This window comes from Maylandia zebra, linkage group LG3 (assembly GCF_041146795.1).
Source record: "Maylandia zebra isolate NMK-2024a linkage group LG3, Mzebra_GT3a, whole genome shotgun sequence".
NCBI lineage: Eukaryota > Metazoa > Chordata > Actinopteri > Cichliformes > Cichlidae > Maylandia > Maylandia zebra.
In genome coordinates, this window is record NC_135169.1 from 62060450 (window position 1) to 62082946 (window position 22497).

The window sequence follows — 22497 nt, forward strand, 5'->3', positions numbered from 1 at the left end:
GGGGCTGGTTAGCCCTCATGACCCTCACCATAACACATACGTCACAGGACAGTGTTTACCACAGAAACTCCATGAAATGATCAATGAGAACTTTAGAAACCCGTCAGTGTGATGCTTCCAGTACAACAGCACCTCTGAGTGTGTGTGTTTGCCTCTCAGACTAACTCCACCCCGACATCAAGAAGATGGAGGAAGAAGATGGAGCAGGATCTGTAGCATCCAACTGTGTGTCTGTGAGGAGTGACTGGTCCAGAGAAACACCTCCAAAGTTCAGTATTGAACCTGCAGCAACAATGTAAGAGAGCTGCTGACTCATTTATTCAGTGTAAATAATGATTTTTGATGCAATGGGAGAAAAATGACAAAAACAGTTTTAAAAATAAGGATTAAAATATTACAAACTATATTTTTGAGTTTCCTGATGTAGTACAAAAATATATGAACATAACTGTATATAGGACAGATATTTTACGGTTCTTTTAGGCAGCACCAAAAAACAAAAAAACTATTTTTAAGCTGTCTGAGGTAGTGAGTCAACATGTCACACTGGGTCAAAGGTCAGGGAGTAAAAGTGTGTTTTAAAGGAGGTTTAAAAGCAGCGAGTGAAGGAGCCTGTCGAGGTAAATCGTTCCATAACTGATCAAATTCAGTTGGTGATGTAGGCTGATCCTGTTTCTGTGTCATTGATGCTGTTCAATCAGGTTCTGTGAGAGAAACATAAAGAACTGTTTTCCTGTTAAATTTACTCCATCTATGATGATATGACAGCCTCTGTGTCCCGCTTGGATCCTCATTCTGAAAATTCAGATATTTAAATAAAATGGTGCATTGGCTAGTGATGAGGAGCCACTTAGATCTGTAAAATGAGGTTTGATTAAATTAAACTCTTATGAACAGCTATGAATTCTACCTCTCTGCTGATGTGTTCCAAACAAACGATGTTTTCTACATGTCCAAACTGTGTGCTAACTACCTCGCACCGCTGTGTCTGGGATCCGAAAAATTAAAAAGTTAAAACGCTATACCTTGTGGCAGTTGTGAAGTGCTGAGGAAAATACTGTGTGTCTGATGGGGTGTTTTTATATAGGTGGACTTGGTTTCAGTTGGCCTCTGACATGATAAGATAAGATAAAGGAAACTGTTTGTAATGGAACTACAGTTGGGATGTGTGCTGGGATGCTCTTGGTAAAGGGGGACTCTTTTATTGTTTTATGACTTGTTTTGCTGACTGTTGGGGGCCTAACTGTAACCCAGTCTGTCTAACTGTTGCAGAGTTAAGAATCTGTAGTTTTTAGAAGTAACACAAGAAAAGTTTATTTCTAAAGGAATACCTGTTGTTTGTGGTGCTCTATTTAAAACTATTAGCCTCTGTGTCTTTTCGGAGCGCTAAAGAAAAAAGTGAAATGCCCCTAAAGTAGTTAAATCATCTATGTGTAATCAACAAGTCTTACTGTTGCAGTGTGTTTGTGACTAGTAGATAATTATAGGGCTAGTTGCATTAAAGGAACATTGGGGGGTTGATACAGTGCTAGTGTTGCTAGGTGTGAATATGTGCTTTTAGAAGTATCACAGTTTATTTCTAAAGGGACACATGTTGTTTGTGGTATTCTGTTTAAAAACTATTAGCCTGTGAAACTATTAGAAAAGTGAAATCTTCCTAAACTAACTAAATTAAATGCTGTGTGGGAATACACGGTTTTTAGAACTATTAGTCTCCGTGTGTTTCAGAGCACTAAAGAAAAAGCAAAATGCTCCTAACTAGTTAAAATACCCCTAAACTAGTTAAATTAAATCATCTATGTCTAAATAACAGAGCTCTGAGACCTATACAATCCTTTAAAAAGAGTTTAATTAAAACACATAATGGTTTCATTAAATAAAACGCTATTAAACACTTGTGAACTCATATGACCCCTGAACTGAACTGGGGTGGGGGCGGGGGCAAAAAAAAGTATAGGTATATTAGGGAAAGGGGAAGTGGTGAGGGGGAAAAGGGGAAGTGGGGGGGGTGGGGGGGGAGGGGGGGAAAGTATAGGTATATTACTACTATTATGTATGACAAAACATTCCAACAAAACAATCAATAAAATACACATTACCTGTCACAGGTGCACAGGTGTTGCACTGGAATATCACGCAACCCTCACATATTTACATACAACAATAATAAACAAAATAAAACATTTACCTCATTGGCCTCACTCAAAGGGGATAAAACTTTCATCTTTACGTCGTGGGGAGGTCCAAAGAAAGGAACTCTTTTATTTATCTTTCTGCAGACGTGCAAACCTCGTGGCTCGTCTCTTAATTAGCTTGCTGAGTGTGACAGCCAACAAAATGTCCTGTTAGCAACAACAGCCGGAACTGTAGAAAAGGTTCCTATCTAATTGCACAGTTAGCACAAATATCACATTTAAACGTATAAATCTAATCAACAAACATGAATTACTATTGTTACGGATTCAAATATTGGGGATGGATACAAGAGGAAAAACCACAATAACAACACTGGTCCGGCCGGGTTGAGTCAAACGATGATTTTAATGAACATACGCGTGGGAGATGGACACCGTACGCAGACAGCATCAGATCTCAAAATGGTGGAGCATTGATCAAACTCTTATAGCCTCTAGTGTATGGAACGCCAGGACTGCCATAATGAATTAATTAAATACACCATTAAATAATTAATTAAATGTGGCAATAATTAATTAAAATTGGAATTAATTAATTAAATAAATAGTTATGACACATGTAATTAATTAATTATTGACACATTTAATTAATCATTTATGTATTTCATATTTTAATTAATTATTGACACATTTAATTAATTAATTATTGACACATTTAATTAATTATTTATGTATTTCACATTTTAATTAATTATTGACACATTTAATTAATTATTGACACATTTAATTAATTATTTAATGATATATTTATTTATTTCATTTTGGCAGTCCTGGCGCCTGGCTCTAGTCATGAAATAATTTTATTTTTCAGCCTCACCCATCAAACTCAGGGGGCGGGGTTAACGCTGCCCATGCAGCTTCTCTAACATTTGATTGGTTGCCGTGCAAAGTAAGTCAAAACAGGTCGATCCTAGAAAATCGATTGCTTGTGTAGACTTGGGGCAGCCAGTTATCCCAGAATGCAGATCAAATCACAGGCAGCAATGGTGGTGGTGTAGTTTTTCTGTCACCAGCTACACTTTTAACAGTGTTTTAGCCGCGAATGTCGCGCCGTATGTCTGGTCAGGTTGTCAACATAGAACATGTTTGCAAAAGTGCTCAGATGTTTTCAGAGATTTCACTAGCTCTGCTAACAATTAGCATGCAGAGTGCACCGAGGGGGTACGTTAACCGGTTTGTTTACATATTCCACTCTCCGTGTTCCACATGTTGCATTTGCAGATTCTCATTTTCACCGAACGATCGTCTCTTTCCGCCTGGTCTTGTGTCTCTGTGCTTCTGTAACATAAAGAACGAGCTGACATTTTTCTCACGAAACCAGCGATCAGCTTAACAGACCCTCAGTTTACCTGCATGCATCCTCCTCCTCATCTGTCAGCTGTTTAACACCTGCTGCTAATTCAAGAAACACGCCTACGTTACCTGGTGATAGTCACAGTTTAACTGGGCAGCCGGTGCTCCATATAACCCAATGTCAGCGCATTTTTCTGCACAAGATAAGTAAATATAGTGTTTTCCCCGAGCGCAGAGCTGCTGGAGCTTGTTTCCTTACAGAGCACTTTATAGGCGAGCCAGCTTTATCAGCGGCTGATGTCCAATCACTGGCACACAGCTTTCAAACCTCAGCTGAGTTTTAGCTCTCAGTGGTTAAACGCTGGACTTCATTCACTCAGGTTCTGTCTGTCGGGTCACGTTTACTTCGCTGTTTTATTTACAACTGAGCAAATCGGTTTGGCTGAGGTTAAAGTTACGTTTCATAACTGCATAGTTTCACAGACGTTTAATGGTTCACTGGCACATGTGTTAGACTGAACTATCATCTAAAATCATCTGTTTTTTAATAGTTATTCAAGTGTATTCTAAGCACCAGCTGTCTGTTAGAATGTGATTTTTTTTTCTCTCTCTGTTGGCAGAGGTATAAAAATGCGCAGGAAAATCTGACATGCATGGCGAACTTCATCGACGATATTTAGGGAGGAATAAACACACATCAAACATAAATGAACCATTTGTCTGTCTCCATAATTGAGAGAATTTTCTCTTCTTATGTCAACACTCTCTCGATCTCTCTATTTTTTTTTTTTTTTTTTTTGCTTTTTCGGTCATGTTATGTTTACCTGTCAAAGGCTTGTTACAAACTATGAAACACATGGTGCAGACTTCTGGATGTTAGAAGAAAACTAATACTGCTCATGAATGAGACTAAAGGCAGGAAGGTGTCCTTTAAAACTAAACATGTTAATAGGACCTCCCTGTTTATATCATAGTTTATGATATAGCACGTGTATTTCAGTAATAGCCTGCTGAGGCCACTATACGTTTGTTTATATCTAATCTTCCTTTTCAAACATTTAAACAGCAGCGAGTCTGCAGCTGAGGGAATACAAACTCAAATTGTCGGAACAGGTTTGCTCGTTTCTTGGATTCATTTGGTGATTTATTAAATGTATAACTGTTATTCTAATCTGCTGCTGAGTCTCTTACACTTTTCTTTATGCTGTATATTTTCACGTCTCTGGAATAGTTGGCAGTTAGATAGTCAGCTGGGAAACTTTGTGTTAACTCATGGAGCTGAGGATATCGTGGATATGCTGACCTCGCTGCGTGGTGTACAGAGCGAGGTCAGCATGATTAATATTCACAATAAAAATATTAGCCGAACATCATGAAGTCTGTATGTGTTTCATAGTGTCGAACAACCTTTGTACAGTTAAAGCCAGCAGTTACTACATGACGGAAACACCAACGTTATCTCTTTTATGTGTTTATACACAGGTCACGCTGATTACTGAACAAAAACCCAAAGATCAGATGTTAAACAGATTTATTTGCTCTCTCTCCTCCTTAAACATGTTTTTAATGTTAGTTATAATTCAGAATTGGCGACTGAAACACGTAGGACACATAAGAACATCAGGAAATAAAACACCGATAAATATAACCTCAGTAAAAGAAGTCAGCGGGGGTTACTACAGCTGTGTACCGGGGCCTGCGCTTTGTCGGTGGGATTGCTTGCGAGGCGAGCGGGTCTATCCCACGCTTTGCCGTGAGACTGGGCAGACATCTCCGAAATCATCGAAACACTTTTGCAAAGAGGCTGTATCTTGACAAACCGACCAGACACATGAAGATTAAACCACTACATTCTCGTCTAAAAAAATATTAAAACGGTATTTGGTGACACACAAACAGGGTTTTTCAAAGTTCAGTTCTGTTAGCTTCCACATGCCGGTTGTTGTGTGCTAGAAACAATGGCCACCAGGCCAAAGCAATGGTTTTGACTCGATCAGCGTTAACCCCGCCCCCTGAGTTTGATGGGTGAGGCTGACAGATAAAATTATTTCATGATGAGAGCCAGGCGCCAAGACTGCCAAAATGAAATAAATAAATATATCATTAAATAATTAATTAAATGTGTCAATAATTAATTAAATGTGTCAATAATTAATTAAAATGTGAAATACATAAATAATTAATTAAATGTGTCAATAATTAATTAAATGTGTCAATAATTAATTAAAATGTGAAATACATAAATAATTAATTAAATGTGTCAATAATTAATTAATTAAATGTGTCAATAATTAATTAAAATGTGAAATACATAAATAATTATTTAAATGTGTCAATAATTAATTAATTACATATATCATAACTATTTATTTAATTAATTAATTCCAATTTTAATTAATTATTGCCACATTTAATTAATTATTTAATGGTGTATTTAATTAATTCATTATGGCAGTCCTGGCGTTCCATACTAGTGGCCCCCACCTAATCATAAAAGCCTAAACATTCACATGCTTTTCTCTCACCCGGCGCCTAAGCTACGACCTTTGCTCCCTGTTTATCTGCTCCTGCTGAGATGGGGCAGAAAACTCCAGCATGTTCTGTTCTCTTCTAATCAGACAAATAAGGCGATGACTTTCCGCGAACAGTATTTCTTATAACTCAGCAGTATAATGCATCATAAAACAATATCATTCATTCACAATAAATCAGCAGTCTAATGTAATGCAAATCAGTTTAACAAATGCAATAGTTATCACCTTCTTCTAATTCAGGAGAATAATGCAAACTAAAACTACATAATAATTCACAATCGTTAATTAGGGGTATAACATGGCATAAAATAATATTATAATCCAACACTATTTATTTCTTATTTCCTAATATTTCAACTACTAATTGTTTCAACCTTAACTATCTTATAAAATGAAGTTAAATACGAGAGTTGACGGCAGCTACAAGTTATTACTGCAGTATAGTCACAGCAGATACTGATAAACATGTATTATGAGGATGGATGATCAAGTTTCTCACTCTCTCCTTTAAATCTCAGTTTTTTCTTCTTAACAGTTTATCTGTTAATTTATTAATGAATAACACTGAAAGAGTTTCTGTTATATTTCCCCTTGAACATCAGCTTATTAGGGCGGCATTAGGAAATAGCCCCCCTCCAAAGAATGAATAAATGAATGATGATGATAATAAAAAAATTATTAAAAAGCAGAGCTCAGAGTGGTAGAATGGTCAAACATGGATCCACGGGTGGTTCAACTGCATTTGGTGACGTGACTAAAGCAAATCTTTCAAATAATCCCACCATCAACGGGATGTTGTCTCCTTTACTACGGTTACTTTACTTGGTCACCGTGTGAATTTCTTTGAAATGAACCAAATTCTTTTATTTGTTGGTTGTTGCATATTTTACCTCTACAGTCAGGAAAGGAGGAGATGAGGCCTCAACAATGTTGGGTTGTAGCTGTGGTTCAGGTTAGAGTGAGTGTCCATGGAATAAATGTAAGTCAGTGAACTGGAAACATGACTGTGTTAAAACGTTTTTTCCTTTTTATAATGAGTCTAATCAAAGGTGTGCAGAAGTATCTCCACTTTGACTTTTCTGTGTCACCATCAGAGCTTCTGCACAGTGTGGAGAAAGATCCAGAAGCAGAGCTGGACTGCAGACAGCCAGTCAGAGCAGCTGTGTACAAAGTAAGACTGAACATCTGTCTGCTGATGGACTCATTTCTGAAAACTGGACTCCTTGTGTTGTTCAGACATTGAAGAGTTTTCTTTCTCTTTAGTCTCATTGTTTTTCTTTCTTTCAGCAGATGATGGTCTGCAGGAGGTTTTAGATGAACATAAGATCAGTCTGAGGAGGAGATGTGAACGTGTGACTGAAGGAGGTGATGAAACAGGAAATAGAGCTCTCCTCAACACCATCTACACGGAGCTCTACATCACAGAGGGACAGAGTGAAGAGGTTCATACCCAACATGAGGTGAGGCAGCTGGAGACAGCTTCCAAGATGGACGCCCTCCATGACGCTCCAATCAGGTGCCAGGACATCTTTAAAGCCTTACCTGACCAACAGAGACCCATCAGAGTGGTTCTGACCAACGGCGTGGCTGGTGTTGGAAAAACCTTCTCAGTGCAGAAGTTCACTCTGGACTGGGCAGAGGGCTTGGAGAACCAACATGTCAGTGTGGTGGTTCTGCTTTCATTCAGGGAGCTGAACCTGATGAGAGATGAGCAGTACAGTCTTCTGGAGCTGCTCCATGTTTTCCATCCAACATTACAGAAGGTCACAGCAGAGAAGCTGGCTGTCTCTCAGCTTTTGTTCATCTTGGACGGCCTGGATGAAAGCAGACTTTCATTGGATTTCACCAACAGGAAGCTGCTGTCTGATGTCACACAGAAGTCATCAGTCAGCCAGCTGCTGACAAACCTCATCCAGGGGAATCTGCTTCCCTCGGCTCTCGTCTGGATAACTTCCCGACCTGCAGCAGCCAATCAGATCCCTCCTAAATGTGTTGACAGGCTAACAGAAGTACGAGGCTTCACTGATGCCCAGAAGGAGAAGTACTTCAGGAGGAGATTCAGTGATGAAGAGCTGTCCAGCAGAATCATCTCCCACATGAAGACATCCAGGAGCCTCCACATCATGTGTAGTATCCCAGTCTTCTGCTGGATCACTGCTACAGTTCTGGAGCACATGTTGACTACAGAGCAGAGAGGAGAGCTGCCCAAGACCCTGACTGACACGTACTCGCACTTCCTGCTGGTTCAGACAAAGAGGAAGAAGAACAAGTACCATGAGGGACATGAGACGAGTCCACAGGAGCTGACGGAGGCTGACAGGGAAGTTCTTCTGAAACTGGGGAGGCTGGCGTTTGAACATCTGGAGAAAGGAAACATCATGTTCTACCAAGAAGACCTGAAGCAGTGTGGTCTGGATGTGACAGAGGCCTCGGTGTACTCAGGAGTTTGTACAGAGATCTTCAAAAGAGAGTGTGTGATCTTCCAGAAACCAGTCTACTGCTTTGTTCATCTGAGCATTCAGGAGTTTCTGGCTGCCGTCTACATGTTGAACTGTTTCACCAACAGGAAGAAAAAGGTGCTGAAGAACTTCCTTAAACCAAAATTTTCGACCAAGATGATTTCCAGTGTTTTTGATAACAAACATCTCCAATCACTTGATGTCTTTCTGAGGAGAGCCATGGAGAAATCCCTCCAGAGTAAAAATGGCCACCTGGACCTGTTTGTTCGCTTCCTTCATGGCCTCTGTCTGGAGTCCAACCAGAGACTCTTAGTAGGTCTGCTGGGTCAGACAGAGATCAGTCCAGGAACCATCCAGAGAGTCATCAACAACCTGAAGAAGATGAACAGTGCTGAAATCTCTCCTGACAGAAGCATCAACATCTTCCACTGTCTGATGGAGATGAACCACCTCTCATTATTTCAGGAGATCCACGAGTTCCTGAAGTCAAAGAACAGATCAGAGAAGGAACTCTCTGAGATCCAGTGCTCAGCTCTGGCCTTCATGCTGCAGATGTCAGAGGAGGTTCTGGATGAGTTGGACCTGCAGGAATACAAGACATCAGAGCGGGGACGACAGAGACTGATTCCAGCTGTGAGGAACTGCAGAAAGGCTGGGTGAGTCCAGATGTGATCTTTAACATCATTGATCAGTGTAGGTTAGTAGTTTAATTCTGAAAATAAAGTCACATTGTAACCACAAAGTGTTTGTGTCCATACGCTGCAACCTTCCACACCATTCCTTTATTGTACAGACTCAGCAGCAGCTCCATGGATCCCAAATCCAAGAGTGGAGAACAGATTTGAAGTGTGTCACATCCATGCAGTCACAGCTCTTTCCACCATGTTTCCACTGATATTAATCCTGTTCAATGACACGTTTCATATCAGTGAATATGTTCTTTAGGACGTCCACTGACATGTTTAAGTGTCCTGCTGGAAATCACTCAAATCATCCATGAAATCCATGAAAAATCCTTTTAGTGTTTCTAACTTCACCCTCTGTCCTCTCTCTCTCTCCATCCTCCTCACTGCTTCTTTCACTGATAATCACACAAACATCGTATTCAGCTACAAAATAACACAATAATATCATCTGATGATCATTATTATAAGAGCAGGATCCATATTTGATATCAGAGTAACACACTGCTTGGTTATGTGCAGTCATCATCAGTGACTGTGGGTCAAACAGAAGCTCTCTGATTGGTTGCTGACCTTGGTCACCTGTCTACTCTCACCTGTTTGTGTTTGCTCTCTCTTTGCTGTCTCCATCCTCTCTCTCCTTTCTCTTCCTCTCTGTCTTTGTACCGTCACTCAGGTCCAATGGAAACAGTGACATTTCCAAACCAATCAAAGACAAACTGATCCATGTCAGGTTATAACAATATTCAAAGTGAATACAGGCTGCTGCTGGACACAGACAGGTAACATCATTTTGACTTGTTGTCACCTGGATCTGGACTCATAAACACTGAAGCCCTGAACAGGAATACAAATCATTTTCTGCCAACTAGCGACACACCAGCAGATAATGGCTCAGAAAGCTAAAATGAGCCAATCATTTCTGTGTTTAGTTCCCCTGAAATCAGATCTGATATCAGCAGCTCTGAGTTCATTCATCATTATTGTCCAGTGATGAGATTTCTGCTCCGTTTGGTAACAATCAGCAGGTTTTTCCTGCGTGTGGACGTGAACAGTCGTACCTGACAGCAGGTAGCAAACAGAGATCATCTTTCCAGCTGGAACTCTTCACTGAGCTGAACTAATTCAAAAAATGTTTTGGAGTCAGATTCAAAATAGGAAACAGTCCAAATGTGTGTCTTCACTCTGACTCTGGATCAGATCTCAGTGACAGACTGTGGACATTAAGGAATGTTACGACCCGGCTCAGCTATGCGACAGGGGATGTAACATAAACGAGCCCAGAGACCGGGGGGGTTAGAGAAAAAGAAAAATATAAGGTTTATTAACACAACTGAAAACCGTTAGTGAAACAACTCACTAGGCAATAGGGTGATTTAACCCTTTAGAGCCGATCGGAGCGGACACGCTCTGTTTTGCGTAACTATTTTTAAATCCCAGTAGCACTGCAACCACGTAAGCTAGCGCATAATTTTTTTTTGCATATGAAACCAGAGGAGTTGTACTTACATCTTATGCCATCAGCTTGTCCTAGGTCACGGTTTCCTTCCACATAAAGCTTTGCAAAACTGCATAAAAAGCGCTTGCAGGAACAAAAACATAATATTCCAGAAACACGCTTTGCCAATCCGATCAACTGTTCATAACACTTCCTACGTTGGAATAGACGTCAGCGCGAACTTTTGCATTTCCGCCATTACCTGCCCGAAACCGGAAGTGACGTCATTTTCGCGGAAATGTAGTCTTTTTTACGATCAGGGCCTCAGGGCATACACTGGTCTTTTTAAAAGTTATCTTTGACTTTATGCCTTTCTGTGTCGTTTCTGGGATGCTTAGGACTCATATTGCACTGCTGGAAATAGTTTATTTTGATGCATATGCTTCCTTTTTTGCAAATTTGTAGTATAATATTTATTTTCGTTTTTCCTGCAGTGTATAAAAATTGGTGTATTTCAAAAATAAAACTATGAAGACACTCAAAATAAATTTCCTGTGGTGGGAAACTATTTTGTGCAACTTTTTTTGTATTTACAGTTTTGAGGGATAAGCCTCTTAAATTTCTCTAACTACAAATATATGTTAAAAAAGCAAAAACGATTTTCAATTTTTTTGTAGTTTATTGCACTTTTTTGCAATTTATGTAATTACTATGCACTTAATGAATACATATTATTAAAATCTGGGCTATACTGGTTGTATTGATGTATAGCAACTTGAAATGCTCCCAAAAATGGCTCCACAGCATGTAAAAATATAATATAAGCTCTGGCGGACTTGGTTCTATGGTAGGTCTTAAAGGGTTAAACAAACAGAACAAACAACTCATATATTCAAATAACACTAATAACACCAATAGAACACTAATTATCTAAACATCTCACAGGCAGTTACTCAACAAAAAGGTTGCAAAGGACAGCAAGGCAAAGGCAGGAGGGACAGACTGCACAGTCTATTCAAATCAACAAGTCCCCCACGAATGAAGGATCCTCAGCCTTTTATATTCCCCGGTAAATGCAGGCAGCCGCGTCATTGGTCCGTCGTGTTCAAGGCTCCTGCAGCAGCCAATGGTGTGAGTGGTCTGGCACACTCTGATCTGCATGAAGTTGCGGCGGACATATGTTCCTGGCCAGCCAATCCCCCATGAGTCCTGAAACGCTTTGATTTCCATAGAGGAAGGCGGGACCACCTGAGGCCAGAGGCCGTAACACCCCTCCCCTTAAAATACCAACTATGTTGGGCAGAAGCAGACATTACAGAGTCTGAACAAAAACAAAGAACAAACACCGCAAAACATGTTTACAACAGGGACAGACCATCAGCCAAAACATTTTCAGACCCCTTTTTGTGGTGAATACTTAAGTTGTATACCTGCAACAACAGAGCCCAGCGCATAAGGCGCTGGTTATGATTAAACATGCGAGCAAGGAACACGAGTGGGTTGTGGTCAATGTACAGAACGAGCGGTAACATGCTGGACCCCAGGTATACGTGAAAGTGCTGAAGAGCCAACAACAAAGCCAGGGTCTCCTTTTCAATGGTGGAGTAGTTTAACTGATTTTTATTAAACTTGTGGGAAAAGTAACAAACGGGGTGGTCCAAACCCTGCAAGTCTTCTTGCAACAGCACTGCCCCAGCCCCGAAAGCACTGGCATCAACCTCAAATTTGGTCGCGTTAAATCAGGTGCAGTTAACACAGGAGTGTGGCAGAGGAGGGCTTTCGCACTTTCAAAAGCATCTTGATACTCACTTGACCATATAAACTTAACCTTTGGGCTGAGTAGGTCAGTCAATGGCTTGGCTACAGAGGAGAAATTTTTACAAAAGTTTCTGTAGTAGCACACCATCCCTAGAAACCTACGTAACTCATGCTTGGTGGTAGGTGTGGGGAACTCTTTAATCACTGCCACTTTGGCATCAATGGGCCGGACCTGTCCACGTCCCACCTCCCTGCCCAAGTACGTCACTGTAGCTTTGGCAAACTCACACTTAGCTAAGTTGAGAGTTAGAGTAGCTTGAGCTAAACGGTGAAATACCTGGCATAGAGTTCCCTAATGATCTCGCCATGTTTCAATATAAATTACTAGATTATCTAGGTAGGCACTGCAGTTGGACAGGCCACGGAGGAGTTTATTTACCAGCCTCTGGAAGGTGGCAGGAGCGTTACACATGCCAAATACCATGACTGTATACTTTAGAAAATCATCAGGTGTTACAAAGGCAGAGATGTTACTGGCACGTTCAGTTAAAGGGAACTGCCAGTAACCTTTAAGAAGATCTAATTTAGTGACATACTGAGCAGTCCCAATACTGTCCACACAATCCTCAATTCTTTGGAGAGGATGTGAGTCAGCCACAGTCACAGAGTTCACCTTCCGGAAGTCTGTAATGAACCGGGGCGAGCCATCTGGCTTAGACTCCACTATACAAGGCGAGCTCCAGGGGCTTTGACTGGGCTTTGCTAAGCCATTTTGCAGCAAACAGTCAGCCTCCTGTCACATGAGCAAGTGTTTATGGGGGCTGCCTCGATAAGGATGCTGCTTAATAGGTTTAGCTCCCTGGACATCAATATCATGCTCTAGCACCGTAGTGCTAGTTGGCACATCCCCGAATAAACAGGTGTATTTATTAATCAAGACAGTTATATCTTCTTGCTGCTCTGAAGACAGATGCTCAAGCAAACTTGCCAATGCTTTCAGCATTTCTGAGTTAGACAGATGGGGTCTAGAACAGGTGGGATAACTTAGCTTTAAACCATCAACCTCGTCCACCCTTCCTTCCTCTAAGTGGCTTGAGGCTACAACAATAGCACAGACCCCAGCAGGCTCTGGTGTTGACCGAGGATGGTATACTTTCAACATGTTTATGTGGCAGACGCGTGTTTTGCGTCTGCGGTCGGGAGTGCAAATTACATAATCAGTCTCCCCTCTCTTTTCACAGACTTCAAAGGGGCCGCTATACCTAGCAGACAAGGCTGGGACCGGAACAGGCAAGAGCACAATAACCTGGTCACCCACCTGAAAGGTTCTTTTAACAGAAGCCTTTTCATAATGGCCTTTCATCTTTCCCTGCGAAACAGCAAGGTGCTGTTTAGCCAGAGCGTTGGATTGGTTCAAACGCTCACGGAAGTGTTTTACATACCTGCTTACATTTACTTTGGACAAAAATGCCTCTTTCAGAGCTTTGAGGGGTCCACGTGGTCTATGGCCAAATACCAGCTCAGAAGGACTAAAACCAAGTGACTCTTGAACAGCGTCGCGGGCAGCAAATAACACAAATGGAACTCCCTCATCCCAGCTCTTTTCAGACTTTAGCCAGTATTTGCGTAGCATCGCCTCTAAGGTATGATGCCACTGCTCTAATGCACCTTGCGATTCAGGATGATAAGCAGAGGACACGACATGCTTGGCACCTAGAGTGCTAGCCACTTGTTTGAATAACTTAGATTGAAATTTTGAGCCCTGGTCAGTCTGTATGACCTTTGGCAGGCCAAACACGGAAAATAATTTTGTCAACGCCTTAACAACTGATTTTGTTGTAACCTTATGTAATTGGACAGCCTTGGGGAAACGGGTAGCTGCACACATGATCATGAGAATGTATTGCTTTCCTGATTTTGTTCTAGGTAGTGGACCCACACAGTCTACTATGACATGGTCAAATGGCTGATCCACTACACGAATGGGACACAATGGAGCTGGGGGTATGACCTGATTAGGTTTACCTGTGATCTGACATACATGGCAACTGCAAAATTTAGAAACATCACGCTTCATACCAGGCCAAAATAAATGCTTTAATAGTAGCTGGTATGTTTTTGTGATGCCCAAGAGTCCTGACCACTCGCTTTCATGGGCAAGAGCCAGGATTTTCTGCCGGTACACAGAGGGCACGACAATCTGCTTGACTTTACTCCATTCTGCACCTTCTGCACCTGGTGGAGACCACTGACGCATTAGAACATCATGTTCTACAAAATAGGCTTGTTGCTCTTTATTGACTTGCTCAGCACTTACCCTACGATTGAAACAGCTCTGCAGTGTTTCATCAGCTAATTGAGCTGCTGACAGCTGGTCTCTAGTCAAGGGCAACGAAGGGACCTTAGGAAATGGATCAGGCTCCTCAGGTTTCACTGAGTCTGGGGGTGACAGAATATTGTTTCTTTTAGTTGGTACATCATTCTCCTCGGAAAATGAGGACATCAACACCGAATCAGAGAGGGTATCAGTATCAGTATCTTTACGAGCTTGTGCTCGAGTAATCGCACAGGCTGGATACAGCCCAGGGTGCGCGGAAACATCAGAAGTCTTCTGATTTAGAGGGTTGTCTAAAACCTTCAGAGAAGGGAGCACTAACCCTCCCACAATATCATTGCCCAACAACATGGCCACACCCTCTATTGGCAAGGCCGGGCAAACAGCAACAGGGAAAAATCCTGTAACAAGTTTTGATTTGATAAAAATGCTGTGAACTGGTCTGGGAGCGTAACCCATCTGTATCTCCCGTAGAACAGAATTAAAACCACATTCACTTTCAGCAGAAAAAGGTAAAACACTTGAGAAGATGACAGTTTGAGAACCTCCAGTGTCCCTTAAAATACACACAGGTTTTAAAGCAGATGGATCGTCTGTTAGCGATACTGAGCCATCAAAAATGAATGGTTCGAAACAGGGGTCCGGCACCTTACCACCACAACAATGGACCTCATTACGGGCCTCAGCCTTTACAAAACCCACCCCTTTGGGTTGCTGAGCATTTGATGTTTTGCGTTTTAAGGCTAAACAGTCAGCAATCACATGTCCAGTTTTATGACAGTAAAAACATTCACGGTTTTCCCTGGACCCAGACACTTTAGCCGTGTGGGGCTGTTGCACAGTGTTAACCCGTGGCTTCTCACTGCCAGTAAACGAGGCTTTATGAGTGAGCACAAACTCATCAGCAAAAACAGCAGCAGATGCGAGTGACGTCACTTTCTGTTAATTTAAATATAGCACAATACGCTCAGGAATACATTTCTTAAAATCCTCCAACAAAACTAACTCGCGCAGAGCATCATAGTCACTCACTTTTGAAGCAACACTCCACTTATTAAAGAGAATCCCCTTTTCTCTAGCAAACTCCGCATAAGTTTGGGTTGGCAATTTCTTTTGCTGGCGAAACCTCTGCCTATAGGCTTCGGGGACTAACTCATATGCCTGCAAAAAAGCTGTTTTAACACACGAGTAATCTAAACTGTCCTTTAAAGAAAGCGCAGCCACCACCTCTTGGGCTTTGCCGGGCAGTTTGCACTGTAACAAAAAAGGCCAAATATCACTAGGCCACAGCAATACGTTCAAATGCTGCAAAGTATGTATCAACCTCAGTTTCTCTAAAAGTGGGCACTAAAGAAATACACTTGCTGATATCAAAAGCAGAAGCGGACAAGGAGGTGGAACCGGAATTGTCAGCAGAGACAGATGAGGCTTGAGACTGAGACTCCAGCTCAAGCTTTCGCAGCCTAACGGCTTTGTCTGCCTCTATCTCCAGCCTTCTTATTTCGAGCTGAACCCGCCTGTTCTTGGCCTTCTCCTCAGCCTCCAATTGGAGACGTGCCAGCCGCACCTTCAGCCGAGCTCCTTCTCTGCCTTCTGAACTCCCAGAGGAGAGTGGATCAAAGCGAGGAAGCGTGCGCGGCATTTTTCCCCGCTCATCACAATCGCCATCCCCACAAGAACTATTCTTATGGCCCTCAACTACGGCAGCTTGGCTTGGCACACCAGAGACCACAGGCAAAACAGGCGTTTGAATTACACCAGCTTCCACCAATTTGTCCACCACTAAAGCTTTCAAATCACACTTACGGAGGGTTTTTGAAGCCTGCAGCTGAAAGTGATCCACAATTTGCAGCAAATCATTTTTGCGACAGCTATTAATAATCTCAAGAGATGGGGCATCTATAAAGTGCTGTAAACAAAAAGCAGCCGACATAGTGCTTGAGAGAGAGAGAGAGAGAGAGATGAGAGATAGCCTTTATTTGTCAGTTGCAGGTCTTTTGCCCACAACCGAGATGACAGACCTTGCCGACCGTACATACAATACAAACATCACATTGGGGAGACAGGTCAGGCCAGGTAGCGAGGAAAAAAAACATTGAAATGTGCAACACAAAAGGATAATACAGGAATGCACAGGTATCAACACACCATAACACAATAAACACAGACAAGCAACATGGGAAAGAGTTCCAGTGTGTACGTCTGATCTGGGACTGCTACAATCTTTCGACTGCGCCTCCAGCTGACCCGATGTCCACATCATGGGGGAGGTAAGCATTGGAGGTGGCGTTGGATCCGGGGTAGGGAGGGTGATGCGTCAGTGAGTGCTTATCAGTATCAGTATATGTATGTGTGTGCGTGTCCATAGTTCAGCTGAGACAGTGTCCTTCGCCCTGCCAGGCTAAGTAAACTCTTCCAGCCAACCCAGGTAGCCTTGTCGGGAATGGGAAGGAACAGACTCAACACAGTCGTTATCAGGGAGTTGTTGTTCGGCTCCAGCCTTGAGCTGGCGCTGAGGGAGTAGCCGGGTTATGATGGTAATTGAGAATTTCAAGCTGTTTTTTAACACTCCGACACTGGTCTCTCAGTCTCCCGTTAATAGCTGCGAGCTTCTCCGTGATGTTATTAGCCGTCGATTCTGTGGTCTTGTCACTCTTTTTGCTCACATAGCAGATTCTGAGACCTCACGACCGCAGCCAACTGATCCGAGGTGTAATCCAGCTCCGCCCAGAGATGTTGTTCTGAGTTGATTCTTTCCTGATGTAATCCAACATACATACGCTCAAAGGTGTTATTCTGAGCATTCACTGCAGTCGTAAGCGCCTCCAAGCTCTTAACCATGCTGCTTTCAGTGAGCCCTTTCTGAGAAGTTGCACCTGTCATTCCACTCCCAGCGGGCAGCCTTGTGGGGGGTTTGAACAGCCGGTTCCGCTCTCTTAATTCTCCGATAAGCCAGGGCCAAGCCAGCTCCGATCAGCAAGAACCCTGTTATCATGGTTCCAAATAGGTAGATATCTTCAGCGTCCTCGATCGACAGTCCCGCCAGGCACACGATCCTCTGCCACCTGTCCATCGTGTATCCGACAGGGAAAGTCCCTCCAGGGCATTCGGGTTCTCCCGAGCCCAGACTTCTCGTTAAAGGGTGTCAATAGCATTCAGAGACCAGTTGAACAAATCCATAATTCTCTTTTAGGTTTTAGACACAGACTGTGAGAGAGTGTTCCAGGGAAAGTAATACAAAAAAGACACGAGACTAGACAAGGACATAAGAACTAGCAGGAAAGATAAGGGAGAGGAGAAAAGTGCGTCCGCCTCCCCCAAGAGCCTAGTGATAAGGGTACTCTAAAACAAATACCCCTTTTCCCCCCCAGGAAAAAAGACCCCCTATGAGGTATCCAGGACGAGCTCCCGCTTATGTTTGGTCAGCTAGGCGACAGGGGATGTAACATAAACGAGCCCAGAGACCGGGGGGTTAGAGAAAAAGAAAAACACAAGGTTTATTAACACAACTGAAAACCGTTAGTGAAACAACTCACTAGGCAATAGGGTGATTTAAACAAACAGAACAAACAACTCATATATTCAAATAACACTAATAACACCAGTAGAACACTAATCATCTAAACATCTCACAGGCAGTTACTCAACAAAAAGGTTGCAAAGGACAGCAAGGCAAAGGCAGGAGGGACAGACTGCACAGTCTATTCAAATCAACAAGTCCCCCACAAATGAAGGATCCTCAGCCTTTTATATTCCCCGGTAAATGCAGGCAGTCGCGTCATTGGTCCGTCGTGTTCAAGGCTCCTGCAGCAGCCAATGGTGTGAGTGGACTGGCACACTCTGATCTGCATGAAGTTGGGGCGGGCATAGGTCCCTGACCAGCCAATCCCCCATGAGTCCTGAAACGCTTTGATTTCCATAGAGGAAGGCGGGACCACCTGAGGCCAGAGGCCGTAACATGGAAGCCTAAATGTGACACCATCTTCCTCCTTCATCTGCAGATTAAAGCCAAACAAAGATTCTCATTAAAAGTCTGCAGGTCTGAGAGAGACTCAATCGTTGTGTCATGTCAGACACAGTACGGCTTCAGTGAAGCATTAAAGTCTCTGATATGAGATGAGAAGTGAAGCAGCCAGAGCTTTTTCATGAGTGGAAATCCACAGTGACTGTGAGCTGCTGCTACAGCCTCCAGATTAGCCAGCAGCTCATCCTGCTCAACATTTTCTCACCAACTTTAATGGAAGTGTGATGTTTTCAGCTGGAGTGATGGTCAGGGTGGCCTCCCTCTCCTCTTCTTCTCCTCTTCCTCTTTCATTTGTAAAGCCACTTCTGCTGCTTTCATTCATTTGGAAGTCCTGTAGCTGAGTTTGGGAGAGACTAACAGCCTCGGCAGTAGAGGGGAGAAAGGCTGTAACACCACCACTTTACTCTGTTCTACCTGTCACATCATTTTATCAGGAAACAAATATGCTCATGTTTTTACTATGTTTGTCTTGAAGATGTAAGAAGATCACATGGTGCTTTTTATTATTGTGTTGGTTTGTTTCCGGTGTCTTGGATGGAGCCCAGCTGTGCGTGGCCCCTGGGCCTGTGGTCAGAGTGTGTGCTGGATAATCCGGCCCAGGATGAGGCCAAACTGACATGGGATGAAATGTCTGTCACATAATTGAGCTTAGTGTAGTTTCATTTCTGCACAATTTAAAAACAACCAAAACTTTGTTCTTTCTTTTCTATGTTATACTGTAGACTTTCTTTGATACTGTGTCGAAAAGGAGCAGCTTTTACTTTGAAGGGGAGCCGTCTCTGTTTCCTCTTCAGGTTGGATGATGGAAGCAAATGAGTGTGTGATGTTCTTTCAGTGTTGCACTTTGTAGACGCTCCCTGAGCACTGGTCTCACAGCCAGCTGCACATAGAGACCAGTGTTGTTAGTCCAGGTCAGAAGATGACTTGTTGGAATGAAAATGAGCTTGTAGTTTGTCTGCTTTAATAATGTGACTGGAAAAAGGTGTTGGACTTCAAATATGTCCATTTCTTTCACACTTCACCTTTAAAAGTGAAGCCTTGTGGTTCTTGGAAGGAAAAACACGACTTTTTCAAGTCTTTGTCCTGTTTTTATGAGAAATGTACGACTTTAATGTGAAACATTCAGAGTTTTTTCTCTTGTTGTGTTTGTTTGAAGCTGCTTCCTGTTGGCTTCAGCTGTTTGGAGTTTTCATTTTCTAAACTTCTACATTCTGAACCTTCTTCAGCTCTGAACAGATGATGAAACACTGAATGATTTCAAGCTCACACTTTGTCTAATAAACTTACAAATTTCATTCTTTATACAGATTGATCGACTGTGGTTTGTCAGAGATCAGCTGTGATTATCTGGCAGCAGCACTGAAGTCCAACCCCTCCCATCTGAGACAGCTGGACCTGAGCTACAACAACAACCTGCGGGATTCAGGAGTGAAGCATCTGTGTGGTTTCCTGGAGAGTCCAGGATGTGGACTTGAAACTCTGAGGTCAGTCAGCATATTTTAGTTGTGCTGAGATGAATATAATGTGAAAGTTGTGCTGACACTAAACTGCAGACATCAGGCTGATATTATACTGATCCACACTGAGGATCTTCATGGTAAAGTCTGTTTTCTTCTTCTCTGGTTTAGTCCATTGACTGCAGCAGAACAATGTTCACATTTCAAACAGTGAGACTCAACATATGGCCCGCGGCCCACACGTGGCCTGCCCACCTTTCCTGATTCAGAGAGAGGGGACCCTGATTAACTGTGTAGTGTTCTTCCTCACAGTTCTAATTATCAGACACAACAATGAATAATCCACAGCTGACTGTCTTTAGCAGGTCAAAGGTCACGGCACACAGCAGACAGTGGGAAACATTATAATTCTGATCATTTATCAGCACATATCCATATGTATAAAAACAAAGCTGACACTGTGAGACTTGATCAGAGGTGTGATCATCACAGCAGAGGCCTTTGTGTCAAAGTCACTGAGGATCAAACAGAAACACATGAAGCAGATTTTCCTGTTCTGGCTTTTTATAGCAGATAACCTTCAAAATATTCTGCAGTCCATCAAAAACTGAAGCAAACCATGATTCAACATGTGAACATGAGCTGATGCTGCTGAAGTGAAGCAAAGTTACAGAGGTTTGATTACAGACACAGCTGAGAGTTTGTAATCTGTCATCATTTTAAAAGGTTTAAATTTCTTCAGTATTGAACAGCAGAAATGAGGCTTTGTTTTCGGAGGCTGACAGCAGTGAACACAACAGCAGACTGGTGCATAATAAGCAGTGAATAATGCAGGAAACAGATTTTTGAAGGTAAACTGTTCTTGAAGTACACTGAGAGAGAGAGAGAGCTGTGCAGGAAGTAAACGTCAAAGTCAGAGAGAATTCATGACGATGTTCATCAAACGTAAAGCGTAGTTTGGATCTTCTTTTGCTGCTGGTTCAGTCAGTTTTGGTTGGAGACAGATGAAACCTGCAGCTTCAGGATCTGTGAGCTGTCCACTTTCAGCCCCGACGGCGTGTCCGTGTACGTGCCGTCGAGTGAACGATCCACGCTCTGTGTTTCCATCTTTGTGTGTTTAGCTGCTCTCATTTACTGTTTTATCTGTTTGCTTGTTGTTGAAATACTTTTGGGAGCTTTAACCTGAGATTCTGGCAAAATACATTTATATTAAAAACCGATTCAGGATTGAATGAATCAACATCGCTTTATTCAAATTAAAACCATTTAAATAGGAAAATCCATTTTTTTACACCCGCCTCTAATGCTGGGTAATGTCAGCTGGTCCATGTGCAGCTGGCTGTGAGGCTCAGGGAGCGTCTACAAAGTGCAACACTGAAAGAACATCATCCATAAATATTGAGTAATAACTGGACTCTCATACAGCGAGACTCAAATGTCTTTAAACATCAGCTTATCCTGCTGATCCAAGTCCAACACTGAGTTTGTAAAAACATGTTTGTCAATCATTTTGTTTGGTTTTTGAGGAAAATGATTCAATAACTTGCTGCTATTACACAACATTTCATCATATTTCCTCATAACCCTCTTTTGTCTGACCATTTGATCCCATTTGAATTTGCAGTAAAGGATCCACAGAGTTTGGTGACAATAATGTCAGTAGATGTTTGTGTGAAAGTGCTGGAAGCAAATGAGTGTGTGATGTTCTTTCAGTGTTGCACTTTGTAGACTGTCCCTGAGCACTGGTCTCACACCCAGCTGCACATAGAGACCAGTGTTGTTAGTCCAGGTCAGAAGATGACTTGTTGGAATGAAAATGAGCTTGTAGTTTGTCTGCTTTATACGGAAGTGTAGAGCAGGCAAAAAAAAATACAAGTGTATCACGTTATAACGTGAAAAGGTTATTGTTCTAACAAGATACTTTTCCTGTTTGTACAATATACTATCATGTTTGTACAGTATACTTTTCACGTTTGAACAACATAATATCACGTTATTACAATATACATAATTATCACGTTCGTACAATATAAATATTATATTGTACGAACATGATCATATATTGTACAAACGTAAAAAAAAAAACCATTACAATAACATTTTTTATTGTAAGAACGTAGAACGTGTTGTGTTCGGAAACCCAAATCCATGGTAGTTGTGGAGAGCTCATGCTCTTCTGAACTGGCACTTAACTTTGAATGCCCTGCTTTCAACATGGACACAAACACTGATAGCCCACTTCTGAGATTTCTTCGGAATCGTGGTGTACCTGAGGACTGTCTCTTACGAATGCTACAAGAACACGTAAGTGTTCTCTTGAG

At 42.1% G+C, this 22497-nt stretch overlaps 2 protein-coding genes across 5 annotated transcripts in view; one reads left to right on the plus strand and one right to left on the minus strand.

The window, feature by feature from the left end:
* The window catches only part of LOC112432493 (NACHT, LRR and PYD domains-containing protein 12-like), a 773783-nt gene that overhangs the window by 208801 nt on the left and 542485 nt on the right, over nucleotides 1-22497 (minus strand). The window lies entirely within an intron of this gene.
* LOC143416885 (protein NLRC3-like) overlaps nucleotides 1-22497 on the plus strand; it is a 127189-nt gene that overhangs the window by 56189 nt on the left and 48503 nt on the right. For 3 of the 4 annotated variants that reach the window (XM_076882534.1, XM_076882536.1, XM_076882537.1), the window contains exons 3-5: nucleotides 7117-7193; nucleotides 7310-9137; nucleotides 20027-20203. In XM_076882534.1, the coding sequence (XP_076738649.1) occupies nucleotides 7117-7193; nucleotides 7310-9137; nucleotides 20027-20203 (2082 nt within the window). The remainder of the gene's footprint in view (nucleotides 1-7116; nucleotides 7194-7309; nucleotides 9138-20026; nucleotides 20204-22497) is intronic. The other variant, XM_076882535.1, reaches the window with a different exon arrangement.